The sequence below is a fragment of the Protopterus annectens genome, chromosome 9.part0 (assembly GCF_019279795.1).
Source record: "Protopterus annectens isolate FY-2018-M chromosome 9.part0, PAN1.0, whole genome shotgun sequence".
In the NCBI taxonomy this organism is placed as follows: Eukaryota; Metazoa; Chordata; order Ceratodontiformes; family Protopteridae; genus Protopterus; species Protopterus annectens.
The window spans coordinates 170,873,011-170,888,742 of record NC_056743.1 but is presented as its reverse complement, the minus strand read 5'-3'; the positions used below and the strand labels follow the sequence as shown (position 1 = coordinate 170,888,742).

At 42.8% G+C, this 15,732-nt stretch overlaps 1 protein-coding gene across 1 annotated transcript in view; it reads right to left on the bottom strand.

The window, feature by feature from the left end:
• The window catches only part of PIK3C2A (phosphatidylinositol-4-phosphate 3-kinase catalytic subunit type 2 alpha), a gene marked incomplete in the record, with an annotated part of 1,553,204 nt that overhangs the window by 773,279 nt on the left and 764,193 nt on the right, over nucleotides 1-15,732 (bottom strand). Inside the window, 1 exon segment of the mRNA XM_044082088.1 lies at nucleotides 8,981-9,092. Coding sequence (XP_043938023.1) covers nucleotides 8,981-9,092 — 112 coding nt within the window.

The window sequence follows — 15,732 nt, the reverse complement described above, 5'->3', positions numbered from 1 at the left end:
GCTGAAGCTTGACCTGCATTTTGCTGGGAAAAAAAACTGCAGTATTTTTCCCACACCGTGTTTTCTCATCACCTTTTCTGATGGGTTTTCTTTCTGGTTCACTAAAATTCTTCTTTGGTGGCATACGGGCAGTGCAATTACTAGCCAGTAACTAAATTTTACCAAAAATTACAGTTTCACTGGCTGTTACTTCTCAGTTTCTGCTTTCACAGTGGGAAAGCTGAAATTAAGCTGTTGATCAGTGTGCAGCCATCCTGGAAGTCTTCGCCCTAAAAGCATTCTTGAGTAAAATCCTTTCCCTACCTGGGAAGGAGGAGGAACTGCTTCTACTATCCCCAGAAACTGCATGTGATATAGGGACAGGAGAGAAGTTAAGGGATTTGTCTGGCAGACAAGTAAGAATTTCCACACACTGCCATCTGTATCCTTTGCTGGATCAGCTTTGGAACTCATTTGTCTGAAACAATCTGCAGCTCAAAAGAGAAGCAAAGATTCAGACTTTCAGGAAGGGGTAAGGAATTCCAGTGTGTGAGGTAAAGTCCTTGAAATAGTAACTGTCTTATTTGACTGTCCCTTGTTTGGGTGGGGGGGGGGGGGGTGAACTTTGTTTTTAGAACCTCCCTGCCACTTCTTTTTAAAAGTCTGCTTACCATCATTTTGCTGAGACTGTTTATTTTGTTACTTGCCAAAACTGCATTGGGCAGGACAATCCCTTGGGAATTTAGTGAAGGTGGGCTGAACAATTTAAGATTTTTCCTGAATCAGTTTACCTCTCTCTTTACACTTTCTTATAACCTGTGCAGCAGAGGGTCTAAAAACTAAATCCCTATCCAAAGCATAATTCAAGATTTCGTTTTTGACATCATCTGGGAGGTTCTGAGAATGCAGACAGGCAAACCTCCTCAAAATTCTAACAACGGCAACAGCTTTGGAGGAATTATCTAGAGTCATAAATACACTTCAAATAATGAAGTGGCACAGGAAACGGAAGAAACTACACTACATAAAGCACACTTTTCTTCAAAAGAAGAAACTGCAGCTAAAACATTTCTCACACCTTTACAACTTGTCAGTATAAACTTTTAACATATGAGCCTGACAATTCAAATTTTAAAAAATCAAATTTGCAGAAGCATATACTTTCCCCTTCAAACTTATCAATAAAATTTATTATCCTTGTCCAAAGGAGGTTTAAAATTAACAATATGCTCAGCAGAAGCAGCAGCATGATTAACTCAAGCTACAGCTCATGAGACAGATCTAGAATTCGTGGCCAAAAACTTGAAAGACTGAGGAACTTTAAACATTCCATTTGCTTTCTTAGAGGCAAGCAGGTTGGCAGTCAGAAAAACCACAGGTTGAGACAAAAACATCCTCAGAGGAGACAGCACTGGGGGAATGGGTGAAGATTATGAAAATGACAGTTGTAGCAATTCACAGTATTTTCTAAGGGACAAAGAAACCTGAGTCTTCCTACTGAAAACAATAGCACATTCTGGAAATAGTCCCAGAGAACATGAATCCCTCACAGGGAAATTCGGATACCACATCAAATGCTGCTGCAGCAAGTTACCAACTTGCTGTGTGACAGCAAAGGCTGCTTAGTTAACTTTTTCTTTTTGTGGCTGGAAGAAGGGTCTGACCAAGTGACAGGTATTTTGGTCTATGTCAAGTCAAAAAAATATTCACGTTTCCTGGGGAAGCTTAGCAGATATAGCCATTACAAAAAGAAATTAGCAAAAAGGTCACTTTTTCCACACACAAACACACACAAACAAAAAACTTAACACTTTCTCCAGCTCCCAAATTGAAATAAACTCAGTGTCTCCAAAAAATGCAGTTAACAAGTTCTCCCCAAAAGTAAAAAAAAAAGGTACTCCCATTTAAAAGTACATAAAAGTAAACAGACAACCAAAAAATACTTTTTCCACAGCTTTAAAGTAGTTGTTCACAAAAACTTAAAGAACCAAGTAGTGTGAAAGATTTTTCCCTGAAGGAAACTCATCTGCCCTGTAATGTAATGGCATTAGCCAAACTTTGGTCCTGGAAAGTCTGCAGAAGAGCACTCTTCTCGGTGGTAGGAAAGCCCTTTAAGGGCTTTAATCAGCCTTTTTAGGCAACTCAGCTCGAACTGATTGAACTAACTAATGGTTTGGGCACATGAAATACATCCTGAAGCTTTGGAAGCCGGCCAGCAGTTATATCCTATACAAGATATAACCCATATAGTTTAGGCTACTGCAGAAGTGATCAATATGAAGGACAACTCTTGGGGTTCCTGTGGTCAAGGCTGACGGCAATGTTTTTTTATGGCCACATACAAAGCCCCCATCCCATTTAGGTTCATACGTTTATCACATCATGAGCTTATTCCACTTCTGCTAAACCACAACCAAACTCATTAGTATTACTGGCACAATGCTTACACAAATCCGGACACTACCTTATGACTGACGTTCAATTTGAGCACTTCATGCAAACATCTACTGTTATCAACTCTACAGATATCTCTTCACAGGACCGTCCAAATGTATTGCATTATTATTTTGTCAACATGCAGTTAGACCACATTTATGTACAGCTGTTTTGCAGAATCATCACCAAACCCATATCCCTTCTGGAAACGACTATGATCCCAGTTCTGACAAAATGGCAAGCACAATGTGTGCTCATGCGTATATGCACTTCTCTGGGACTACAACACATTTGCCCACCCAGAGAGCTATCTGTTGACAACTTTTCCCCAATAGAAAACATAAGAATAATCACCTGATGCAGAGTGGTGCTGCTGTTGCTGTAAGCCGCTACTGAGGTAGCGCTGGATTTTTTCTCATACTATCTGTATGGTGGAAGACATGGCTTAAGGCCCTGAGGATCCCACTGAATGGCATCTGTGACTATAGGATCATAGGAGATTATTAGGCTGTCAACACTGAGGTCATTTCAAGCCTAGCCATTTCATCCCAATGCAACACCACAGAAATGTTATTTAATACCCAAGATTGCACTTAGTAATGACTGCCCATATCCAGGAGGGTTGTGGGCGCTATTCCCAGTAAGAATTTACGGCGCCCCATCTATTTGTCCAGGTTCCTTTTGAACAGTGTCATAGAGGTGCTCTGTTTCACAAGAATAAGTAGCCTTTTCCAAAAACGCAGCAGTTGCTGGAAGATCAATCTGTCCCTCTACCATGTCCTATTTATGTTGCATGACATATTTAGGTCCCTGGAATGGGTGGCCCTAGTCCAGTTAGATTTACGGATATGGAGCAAGTTTATTAGGTTTGAGTCTGAGATCACTCTGTAAGCCAGGCAAAAGTCTCCCCTAAGAAGTCTACATGACGCACAGCAAAGTGACAGGGACTTTAGTCAGTCTGTGTACGGCACATACTGGAGTCCCTTGATCCTCTCTGTATGGTACATGTTGAATGAGGCATTATGCTCATTTATGGACTGGATAAGTGCTGAGTATAGAGGAGTTATAACCTCTTTTGTTTTTGAGGCAATGCCTTTACTAATCAAGTGTGCTACACAGAAAGCCTTCCTTACTACAGTAGACACATGGTAGTCAAAGTTAAGATAGCGATCAACTTGTGAACCCAAGTCCCTTACCACTTCAAGGGTACTTAGGGTATTGTTGTTGAGTTGATGGTGTGAAAAGACACTGTTTATGCCGAAGGGGATAATGATGCATTTCTTTGCATTCAGTTTGAGACGGTGACTAAGACACCAGTCATTGGTCTGTGCAAGACCCTCCTTGAGTATACTAACATCATTTGGGGATCAATAATTGCACCCAGTTTGCAGTCATCTGCAAACTTGGTCAGCCACAACCCTTAGTTTTGACCTGAGCTTCTGAGAAGTATATAGACCAAACAGTAGGGTGCCCAGCACTAACCCCTGTGGCACCCTGCTGGTTGATGAGGACTCACCCACTTTGATAGCATGTAACCAGATTGTGAGCCAGTTAGCAACCCATCTTAAAACAAGGGGGTTTACACTTAGTTTGACAAATTTATTGGTAATGCCTGAGTGTGGAATTGTGTCAAAAGCCTTTGCCAAGTCGAGGTATACTGTGTGCATAGGTCTATTCTCATCAATGGCCCTGGTCGCATTTTCAAAAAAATCCACAAGATTTAACAGGCAGGATCTGCCCTTGAAGCCAAATTGGGTAGGATCCAGGGTTTGAAGGTTGCTTATGTCTTTACTTATGAGGTCCACAATGATACGATCCATGGCCTTAAAGATGGGGCTGGTCAGGCTTATGGGTCTGTAATTCCCCGGGTCTGTTGCCAGACCACCTATGTGGAGGGGAGCAACTGTTGTTCACCATTCCTCAGGAACAAAGCCTCTGGTTAGACTATAATTGAAAAGGGCACATAATGGTGATGCTACTTCATGTTTTAGCCTGTTTAGATGACAGCCTGGGATGTCGTTTGGTCCCATAGAGGCTGTGTTTTTGCCTTGGACAAGGCTTTGAAGACCTGTTCTTCAGATATGTAGGATGGGGGTGGGGGGGTTGTGGCAAGGTTTGAGATAGATTTGGAGGGGACAGGGAGGTGAAATTTTCACCAGACCTATCCGCTAGCAGATTTGTTACCTCTGTGGGGTCAGTGTGTGTGATACTGTTGGTCACAAGTTCTGCACATGCTTGGGTCCTACCTTTTAGAGTATGTACGTATATAGCTGCAAAAGTCCTTCTGGTTATCCTTGGCTGTGCCAGCTAAGTTTTTCGCAAACAGGCCCTTAGAGGATTTGACAAGTTGTCTTATTTGCCTGTTGAAGCTGAGAAGGGTGCTTTTCCATTGTTGAGGTCTTGCCTTTGCTTTCATGGACAGCAACTTTTTGCATTTATTGTAAAGTTTGTTGATGCTGCATGTTCACCATGGCAGCTTCTTTTTACTTACTTGGGGCTCTGGCTTTGATTCTTTATGGTACAGCCAAGTGTACACACTTATGCAAGTGATTGTACAGGGTTTTAGTGAAAGCTTCGGTGCAGTTACCACTTCCACCTGGGGTGGGGCTCGGAATGCATTTATACCTTCACTAGGTGGGTATAGTTTTGAGTTTTTTTAGTCTGATTTCACCCTTAGTGAGTTCTGGTGTTATATCAGATCTGGAAAAATAAGCATTCAAAAGGACGGTTCTGTTCTTCACAAGGTAAAGCGGTCATTGGTCTGTAACCAGAAGAGCTCCTAGGACAATTCTGAACTTCTAAAGGTACCAGGCATGAAAATGACAGACTCAGGGAGAAGTCTAGAGGGATCAAGGAGTACATACTGAGCTGTAAGTGTATTTGTACCACTTTTCCCTCTGCTGATTGGATTAGAAAGTAATCCAAGTAGGGGTACATGCACACCACATGTTCTAAAGCATGTGAACTCTGATGCCACACACCCGGTGGACACCTTGGAGACTCTAGAAAGACCAGAGCTTAGGGACATAGATTAGAAGCAGTCATTGTGCCTTCTGAATCTTGGGTACTGCCTGTGATTGTTATGAAGTATGGTGGATACGGGGAGCTATGCATCCTTCAGATGAAGGTAACCAAAAAGACTTCTGGACTCATAAGAGAAAAACTGAAGGGTCGCCATTATGAACTTGGTTACCCTTTGCAATTTATTTCGCATCAACAGATACAGGACAGGTCTCAACAGACATCCTCCTATGGAACTAGGAAGACCCCCGACATGGCTTCACTGCATCATTTACCACAGTTCTCCACACTTGGAAGCTTAGTGAATCTTAGTAAGCTACCAGATACATGAATACATATCCTGCTACTGGATATTAGCTACTTTTAGGCTTGTCTACTAAAAAATCTGTATTATTTCTTAGGATCAAATAGTATGGAGTCAAACCACTGAAATGCTGACTCAAAAGCATCCTTGTATGGTTGAAAAAACTACCAATGGCTTGGGGTCCTTCCTTGATATGAATGTCCAGGTAACATTTCCTGGACTGCAAGACATCTGTGGAGCCCCATCAAACATGATCCTGTACAAAGTATAGGCTCCCCAAAAGGATCACTAAGGGAGGGACAATATAAGTTTACTTACCATCTGTAACACACTCCACAGGTTTGGAAACTGGAGAACAGGCCAAGGCTCTCCCTAATCCAATTCCAAATCTGAAGATTCTGGAAGGGGAGATTTCTTCCTCCCTTGACGTAGAGGAGGAACTAAATGCAAAAGGCGGGAAATGTAGGGGAAGGGACATTATCTTCCCCTCTACAAGACTGTCATAAAATCAACCACAAACATCTCATAATTAAAAAAAATATACCTAGGATAGCTTCTAAAAAAAAAATTGTGTAGGTGAGCCTCAGACATCATATGCCTTCCTATAAAGTGAAAGTTGATCGGTGTCAGCTGCAGTGGAGGGACATTTTCCCAAGCTGCCTGTCGGGCGCTAGGATCCGCCACATAGCACAAGCACTCAGGTCACTCCAAGGCAAGTACAAATATGACTCAGTCATTGTCCATGCTGGTGTGAATGACCTGAGATGTACCTCCCTGGACTACATGAAAAGAGATAGAGGAGCTCTCTGAGCATGTGGCCCAGGCCGGTATGACCCTGACCTTGAGTAGCATCTTACCCTCACCAAGAATGATGCCACAATATGAAGACAAGATGATCAATTTCAACAATTGGCTTAAGTATTGGTGTCATTCAAAGGGGATCCAATGCCTGTCAGCCTGGGATGACATGCTCGACAAGCCACGATGCTTCGCTAGGGATGGCTTGCACCCGTCACCCCTGGGCTTTCGGATATTGGCAAAGGCTCTTGCTACCCCCATAGTGCCTTTTTAGGCAAGGCTCAAAAGACAAACCCACCTCCATAGGTATCACAAGGGATAAGAAACTAAGAGTAATGCTACTCAATGCCAGAAGTCTAAACCTCAAGATGCATGCACTCAAAACTCTCCTTAGCATGGAGAACATCGATATCTGTGCAGTAACAGAAACCTGGTTCAAGGCTCCAGAGAGCACCCCAGCACTACCAGGTTATACCTCATACCATGCTTTTCAGCCCCAAAACTTGGACTGAACCAGAAAAGGAGGGGAGTATCAATATTTGTCAAAGATATCCACACCTCCAGGTTGGTGGCACAGCACGAAGCATCAGAGACTATCCATGTGCAACTAACAGTGGGTAAAACTGCCTTCCAGTTTATAGCCTGCTACAGACCACCCTCCCAAACCCAGGAACCCCACTCGGCCTTCCTGAGAACACTGGAAAATATGAAGGTCTCTCCAAACACCATTATATTGGGTGACTTCAACTACCCAAACATAGACTGGGAGCATTACTCTAGCTCCAACACCCTAGCTCAAAGGTTCCTAGAATTTATAAACTCAAATGCTATGGAACAACTTGTTACCACTCCCACAAGAGGGGAAAACATACTGGACCTGATCATCACCAACATGGGGACTCTATGCTCCAGACCAGAAGTGTATCCCTCACTGGTAAGATCAGACCATAAACTAATCTCACTGGATATTCACATCCCGACCCCACCCCCTGCCCAGAAAACCACAGTGAAAAACTTCTCTAAAGCAAATTTCACACTCCTCAAAACCGAGGTGGAATCCTTCAAAGAACCCGGGCCTGTGGAAAATACGGCCCAGACCGCAGAATCCTTTATAAACGCATTCTATGAACACCTTCAGGAATGCATGGATCACGCAATCCCAAATAAAACCAAGGCCCAATCATCCAAAGGCAGACGTCCTGTCTGGTGGACCCCAGCCATAAACAAACTATACAATAGGAGGAAGCTACTACATGATAGAGCAAAATCCCAAAAAGGGAAGGCATCTCTGATCAGTGTTAGCAAAAAACTACGGGCACTCATAAAATCCTCTAAGGCCAGCTTCGAGAGAAAAACTGCACAGGACACTAAGGATAATTACAAGGCTTTCTTTAGTTATGTTAGGAACCTGGGTGGGAATTCCCAGATATTCTCAGAATTAGTCCAAAATGACAAAAAATACACTGAATCCACAGACATTGCCAACATCCTAGCTGACAGGTTCAGCGCAAACTTCTCCACCCCCTCCCCACCAAAAGGGCAAATATCTATCCCAGCAGAGTGCTGCCCCCCTGACATCTCAGATGCTCAGGTAAGAGCCGCCCTCTCCAAAGCAAAAAACACAGCATCAATGGGACCAGACAGTGTCCCGGGCTGCATCCTACATGAACTCCAAGAGCAGCTAAACCCAAACATAAAACTACTGTTCAATCTCAGCCTTACCACAGGATATGTACCCAAAGAGTGGCGTACAGCAACAGTGGTCCCTCTCCACAAAGGTGGTGCCTCAACGGATCCTGGAAACTATCGCCCCATAAGCCTGACTAGCTTGGTCTACAAAGCTACGGAAAGGATCATCATGGACCTCATAAAAAAAGATATTGGGGACCTACAAACACTGGATCCTACCCAGTTCGGCTTTGTTAAGGGCAGATCCTGCCTCTTAAACCTGGTCGATTTCTTTGAAACAGTAACCAAGGCCATTGACGAGAGGAAGGTGGACCACACAGCCTACCTGGACCTCGCAAAAGCCTTCGATACAATACCTCACTCGGGCATTATAGATAAGCTCACCAGCTTAAATATAAACCCCTATGTCACTAGATGGGTTGCAAACTGGCTCAAGGACAGAACCCACATGGTTAGAATTGCTGGAGCCATGTCAGACTCCAAACCAGTTACAAGTTCAAAATTTTGCAATTCAGCGAGGTAAAAATTACCTTACTCAATGCAAAGAAATTTTACGAAGCACCGCTCATCTGCTTAGAACATCCATTAGACAGGGCAAGTCAGACCAGAAGGACAAACATCTGCCTTCACCTAAAGCCCATAAAAAGGGACTGACACTGCAAAAATGATCCCCATATCTACTGGTGGTTACTTTAACATTAAGCATGCTATGCAGTACTCTAAGAGAAGAGAAAGAGATTAAATTAATGTTACCTGTAGTATAATCCTTTCCATTTGGTTTCCTTTTCTGCTTAAAGTGCCAGATGCTGAACTTATAAATGAGGAAGTCCAAAGACTCAAAAGCTTGGTGCCAACCATCAATTTGCTAAAATATAAAAAAATATCCAGAATGACAATTTTTCTTGACAAAATACTATTTAATTTATTTATTTACAATTTGTTGATTGGGTAGGTGAGCTAGTCTACTGACCCTTTTTCAAACTCAACATGGGCTTAATGAATTAAGCCTAAAACACAATAGGTAATAATGTATGATTTAGAAAAATATACAACTGAAGACAGAGTTAAAGATATATGAAATAATGATACACTGTTTAAATTTAGATTATTGGCATAACATGCATTATATACAATTTGTTATACAAGTAACAGTATCTGTGTTCTGTTGCAAGATACTTTAACCATTGCCATAACACTTGTATGTGGCTTCATCGCGGAGATGCTTACAAAATGATTTTTCAACTCATTTGATGTAGATAATGATATGCATTCTTTAGGAAAATGACTCCAAGTAGGAGGTCTGAGCCATGAAAAGGCTTTTCCTACCATGTTTGTTTCTTGAATAGCTATTCATATGTTTGCACAGGACACTAGCAAAATGTGAATAGTTTGAAAATCAAGCAACTGAACAGAAAAGTAGCCCTGTGTGTAACAGGAAGCCAGTGGAGATCTGTACTGTGAATGCAACAATGTTGGGGGGAGGGGGTCAGGGCTGATAATAATGCATACAAGATTTTATTTACAGCAATCTGAATCTTTTGTGTAATGTAGGCTGAAGTGCTAACAAGGATAATCCGCATTCTATTTTTGTTAGAAGTGCATTTTTAGCAACAGCTAATCTGGCTGCAGGAAATAAAGACACGAGAGATCATGTAACAAAGCTTGGGCTGGGAATGGACCTTAGTAGTAGTAGTGTCTGTATGGGATGAAAATATGAAGGATAGATCAGGAGTTTGAAGTATTTTGCATTCAGAGACATTAGGGATTAAATTTCCTATGATGTCCTTAATTAACATATTAGGTAAAGTGGTTGTTTTTGAGAAGGCAACCATTGCATTTTTTAATGGATTAAGTAAATGTTTGTTGGTGGAAGTCCAGGTGCACAGTTTAGTGAAACTTGACTGAAGCTGTGATTGTAGGTCAGTGTGATTTGTCATCTTCCAGGAGTAATATTTCATATGCATATAAAGTGAGATCAAGTGTTGAAAGATAAAAGCAAAAATGAATTGAAGTGCAAGATGAAAGTGTTACAATTCCAATAAATCTAATCTTTACAAGGTTTGCATCATGCCAGATGTTTTGATGACCACTGCTGTTTATTATACACGCGCATACACACACACACACACACACATATATATATATATATATCTATGAATTATACACAAACACACATCCTTACTTACAGGGGAAGCAGATCATGCTGCTGTACTGCAGTATTTCAACAGGAACGTACCTTTCCCTTTACTATTCACAGCTATGTTCCATAATATGTACCATTCCTAAATATTCAACAACCTTCAAGTTAATCTGACTCTTCCAGATATTTTTGTGTTGCGAGTTTCTGTAGCGTTTCACTTTTTTGTTTTGGTCTAACCACTGTAGAATTATTACCTAGCTTTTCATATAACTATTGCTTCAATTTGCTGGTGTTAGTTTTACCTAAAAATGTTCCACTGAGATCAGTGTTCTTCCCAGATTAACAAAAATAAATAAAACAAATGCGTTGACTTGAACGCAGAGTAATGTGGGTCCTGCTATAAATACAGAATGGCTATGTAAGAACTTATAACATAACTGTAGGTGTTTAGTTATGTTCGCTGCTACAGTAATGCCACTTGGGACTTCAACAGATAAAGGCCTGATGACTGGGCCTAACTTAGAGAGTTTAGCACCCTTCCCCGGCCTAACTTAGAGAGTTTAGCACCCTTCCCCATTCAAACTAGGTGCCTGCCCTCCTCTGATATGTCAGATGGTCAGTGGTTAAGAGGAATTGATGCCCAAGCAATCTTTTTCCCTTGTTCTGGTTTCCCCTCCAAAGTAGGGGAATATAGCCAGAGCAATAACTGTCCTGGAAAATATCTCCAGGGTTAAGTCCAATAAGACCACCTCCAAGCTACCTGCAGAGGGCATAAGTCAACCATGAGAAACGTAGGCAAACATTCAGCAATGGTAGGAGAAAGAGTAATTAGGGCACCCACCCCAACCTACATATGCCCACAGTAAAGAAAACTGAGAGGGAAGGGAAATTGTACGACGACAAACATATTTGAACATCTACAGTTGCGGTACACTCTCACACAACTGCACTATAGTCGCTGTATGCTTCACTGTTTCAGTAATGACAAGTGTGAAGATTTCCAAAGCTTATGAAAGTACAGTTTTGTACCTACCATAAATGTAGATGTTCGAGTGCTAATACAGCTGCAGTCGTAACAGATGGGATTCTCCTGACGTCAGGCGGGTCCTCGTTCGGCCGAATTCCAAAGTCTAGGTCTGGCGTCGGTTGCCGTCGCTTCTTCCCTGACGTCAGTGTGCCAGGGGTATAAAAGAACCAGCCGACGTCATTTTCTTCAGTTTTTCATGCCCCAGATGTCAGGTGCCCCCAGAAGGAAGGCAATACATAAATTTGTGTAATAAAGCAATGCAATATAATCAAAATACGGTATTTGCAAGCAAATACACCATAAAAGAATACCCTAATCAGGTTGTATGAGGAGGTGTTAGCCAATAGGCCTGTCCCAAGAGGGGAAGGAGGGAGGGAAACCTGGACTGCAGCTGTATTAGCACTCGAACATCTACATTTATGCTAGGTACAAAACTGTACTATGTTCATCGTGCATACAGCTGCGGTCATAACAGATGGGTAGAATCCCAAAGCTAAGAAAGGGGTGGTAGGCACTAGGTGGAACTAGGAGGAGCCAGAATGCCCTGCAAGACTGCAGTGGCAAAGCCTGCTCTAGTTTTGGAGTATAATGGTAGGTGGTAGTGCTTGGAGAAGGTATGCACAGAACTCCAAGTGGCTGCTTCCAAAATATCTTTGGTAGGAACTCCTCTGAGGAAAGCTGCAGAGGTAGCTGTGGCCCTTGTGGAGTGAGATCTGATGCCTGCAGGTACAGTTTTACCATGAAAAGAGTAACAAAAGTGTATGCAGTGGGCTATCCATTTTGAGATTGTCTGTTTGGAAATTGGCTTCCCTTGAGCTCCTATAGCATAGGACACAAAGAGCTGTTCTGATTTTCTGAAAGGCTTTATTCTGTCCAAATAATAACGAAGCTGTCTGTGGATGTCCAAGGAATGTAGTAGTCTCTCCCCTTTGTTTTGAGGATTAGGGTAGAAGGTAGGTAAGTGTATAGCCTGATTCAAAGCTACCCTGGATACCACCTTTGGCATAAAGGACGGGTTGGTTCGTAAGGACACTCGGTCCTGATGGAAGATGATAAAAGGCTGCACAGCCATGAGGGTTTGTAGTTCCGATACCCTACGAGCTGAGGTGATAGCCAGAAGGAAAGCTGTTTTCCAGGACAAATATTGCAAATCTGTTGAGGCAGCTGGCTCGAAAGGAGGCAAGGTCAGCTTTTCTAGAATGAAATTGAGATCCCAAGCAGGTATTGGTTGTTTCCTTGGGGGTTTTATATTCTTAGCCCCTCTGAGGAACTGTCTTAAGAGGGGGGTGAGAGAATAAAAGTGGATCAGTGTTGTATTCTGCAGAAATGGCTGAGGCATGGATTTTGATGGAGGAGAATGAAAGTCCACTGCTTAGCAGCTCAGCTAGATACTGTAATATTTGAGGTAAATTCAGTTTTCCAGGATTCTGGCCCTTTATCTCATTCCAGGCACAAAACCGTTTCCATTTTGCGAAGTAAGCTTTTCTAGTAGACGGCCTTCTGGCCTCCAAAATGACATCCTGCACCTCCTTGGAGAGTAGGGTCTGTAGTGATGTTAAGGAATCTTCCATGCGGCCAGATTGAGTGTTTTCAGCTGGATGTGAAGAGTCTTGAAGCTGTGCTGAGTCAGAAGAAGATGCATTAGAGGTAGGGTCCATGGAGGGGAATGCGTCAGGCTCCTCAGGAGTGGGTACCAGTGCTGTCTTGGCCAGTCTGGAGCAATGAGAATCATCTTTGGTCTGTCTCCTCTGGTTTTTAATAGAACTTTGGGCAGCAGAGGAAGAGGTGGAAAAGCATAAACTGTCATTGTTGTCCAACTGAAAGAGAGAGCGTCCACTCTCCAGGCCTGTGGATGAAAAGTCCTTGAGCAGAATTTTGTCAATTGGTGATTTTTGTGGGAGGCAAAGAGATCTATGTCTGGCCTTTCCCATGCTTGAATTTTCTCTGTAAAAACTTGAGGATGCAACTTCCATTCGTGTGGATCTGTCATATTTCTGCTTAGGTTGTCTGCCAGCGTGTTTTCCTTGCCTGGCAAGTACTCTGCTTGAAGTTCGATTTGTAATTCCAGAGCCATGTTCCAAAGTGACATGGCCAGCCTGCATAGGGGGTATGAATGGGTTCCTCCCTGTTTGTTTATGTACCACATTACTGTGGTGCTGTCTGTCCTTATCAATAGCGGACCTGGATGCAGAAGGTCTTTGAAAGCTATCATAGCATTTATTACTGCTAGCATTTCCTTTTGATTGATGTGAAGGTGCTTTTCGTTTTGGGACCATTTGCCCTGAATGCACCGATCTGTCATGTGCGCCCCCCAGGCGTAGTCCGAGGCGTCTGTTGTGATGACTTGATTTGCTTGAGGCTTGCAGAATGGGAGACCTGCGTTTGTTTGGCATGCTTGAGCCCACCATAGAAATTCCTTTTGAAGACATGGAATTAGTGGTATTATTGTTTCCAAACTGTGGCTGTGCTGAGACCATAGGTTTTTCAGGTACCATTGAAGTTTCCTCATATGCAGCTTTGCACATGGGATTAGTAGGATGCAAGATGCCATGAATCCCAGAGCCTGCAGGATTTTCCTTGCAGTCAGCCTGGTGAAATTTGCTAGTGTTCTGAAGTATTGAGTTAGTTGCCCCTGCTTCTCTGGCGTGAGGTAGGCCCATCTGGGTGTTTGTGTCCAAGTTGGCACCCAGGAAAATTATTTTCTGAGAGGGTAGTAGCCTCAATTTCTTTTTGTTGACTGTGTATCCCAGAGAATTCAACAACATTATTACAAAAGCCAGATGTTTCAGAAGTATGTGCTTGCTGTCTGGATCAGGCAGTCGTCCAAATATGGGTATATTTGTATCCCTTGAAGTCTGCAGTAGGCAATTACTGATGCCAGGCATTTCGTGAATACTCTGGGCGCAGTAGATAAGCCAAAGGGCAATGCAGAGAATTGATAATGGGTTGAACCTGCAAGAAATCTGAGGTATCTTCTGCAATTTTGTCTGATTGGGACATGCAGGTATGCCTCCTTGAGGTCCAATGTTACCAGCCAAGACTCCTTGCCCAGCATGGGAAGAAGCTGCTGTAATGTGAGCATCTTGAATTTTGGTACGAGTAACAATGTGTTTAGGATGGATAGGTCCAAAATAGGTCTCCAATCTTTTCCCTTCCTTGGTACCAGGAATAGTCTGGAATAAAAACCTTGACCTTGTTTGTGAGTAGGTACCTCTTGAATAGCTTTCATGTCCATGAGATCTGAAATTTGTCTTTGTGCCTCTGCCCTTTGATTGTGTGGCAGGTTTGGCATGCCTCTCATTTTTGGAAGGGTGTGAAAATGGAATCTGTAGCCTCTGTTTATAATGTCCAGGATCCATTTGTCTTTTGTGACAACATGCCAATTTTTTGAAAATAATGCCAGTTTTCCGCCTAAGGGTGCTGCCATTTGAGCCTTGCTTGGCATGCAAAGGGGAAAGTCATTGGGCTTGCTTTCTGAATGGCTGCGAACTATCCTCACCACCTCTTTGTATAGGAGCTTGCCATTGTCTGCCTCTAAACGATCCTTGGGATTGCCCTCTGCCCCTCGGGCGCCTGTATCTACCTCTTTGGGGTCTGTCCGTGGCTAGAAAGGACCAATTTTTGGAAGGCCAATTTCTACTGAAACGTGGAGGTTGTACCTGTAGAAAATCTTTCACTGTTTGCATTGATTTAGCCTTTTCCTCCATTTTCTTTAATACCTCCTCAGCTTTAACACCAAATAATACATCCTTTTGTAGAGGGGCATCTAGTAATTTAGCTTTGACATGATCTGGTAAGGTTTGCTCCTTGAGCCAGTCATGTCTACGTATGACTGATCCTGTAACAGCAGCTCTACATGAGGCCTCTAGAGCATCAAAACCACATTGCAAGGTATGTTTACCCACTTGTTCTGCACTATGCATCAAATCCTGCAACTCCTTCAAGTCTGGTTGTTCAGGTTGTGACATTTTACTTCTCAACTGTGATTGTTCAGGTTGTGACATTTTACTTCTCAACTGTGATAACAGAAACTGTTGGTACTTTAGCATATGGAACTGGCAGTTTAATGCCCTCATGGTTAAGGTGGCCGAGGTGTATACCTTTTTCCCCACCTTTCTAAGGATCTGGAATCTCTCTCGGAAGGTAATGGGTTTTTAGCAGTGGAGGCCTTAATTCCCTTGGGGCCCTGTGAGATAGTTTCTGGGTCAGCCGCATGGCTTTTGTATAAAAATTGGTGTGAGTCAGGAACCCGGTAGTACCTGTCAGGCTTGACTGGGGCTGGAGGTAAAGAATCCGGGTTAAGGCAGGCCTCCAAGTACACATCATCTAGTATGTCTA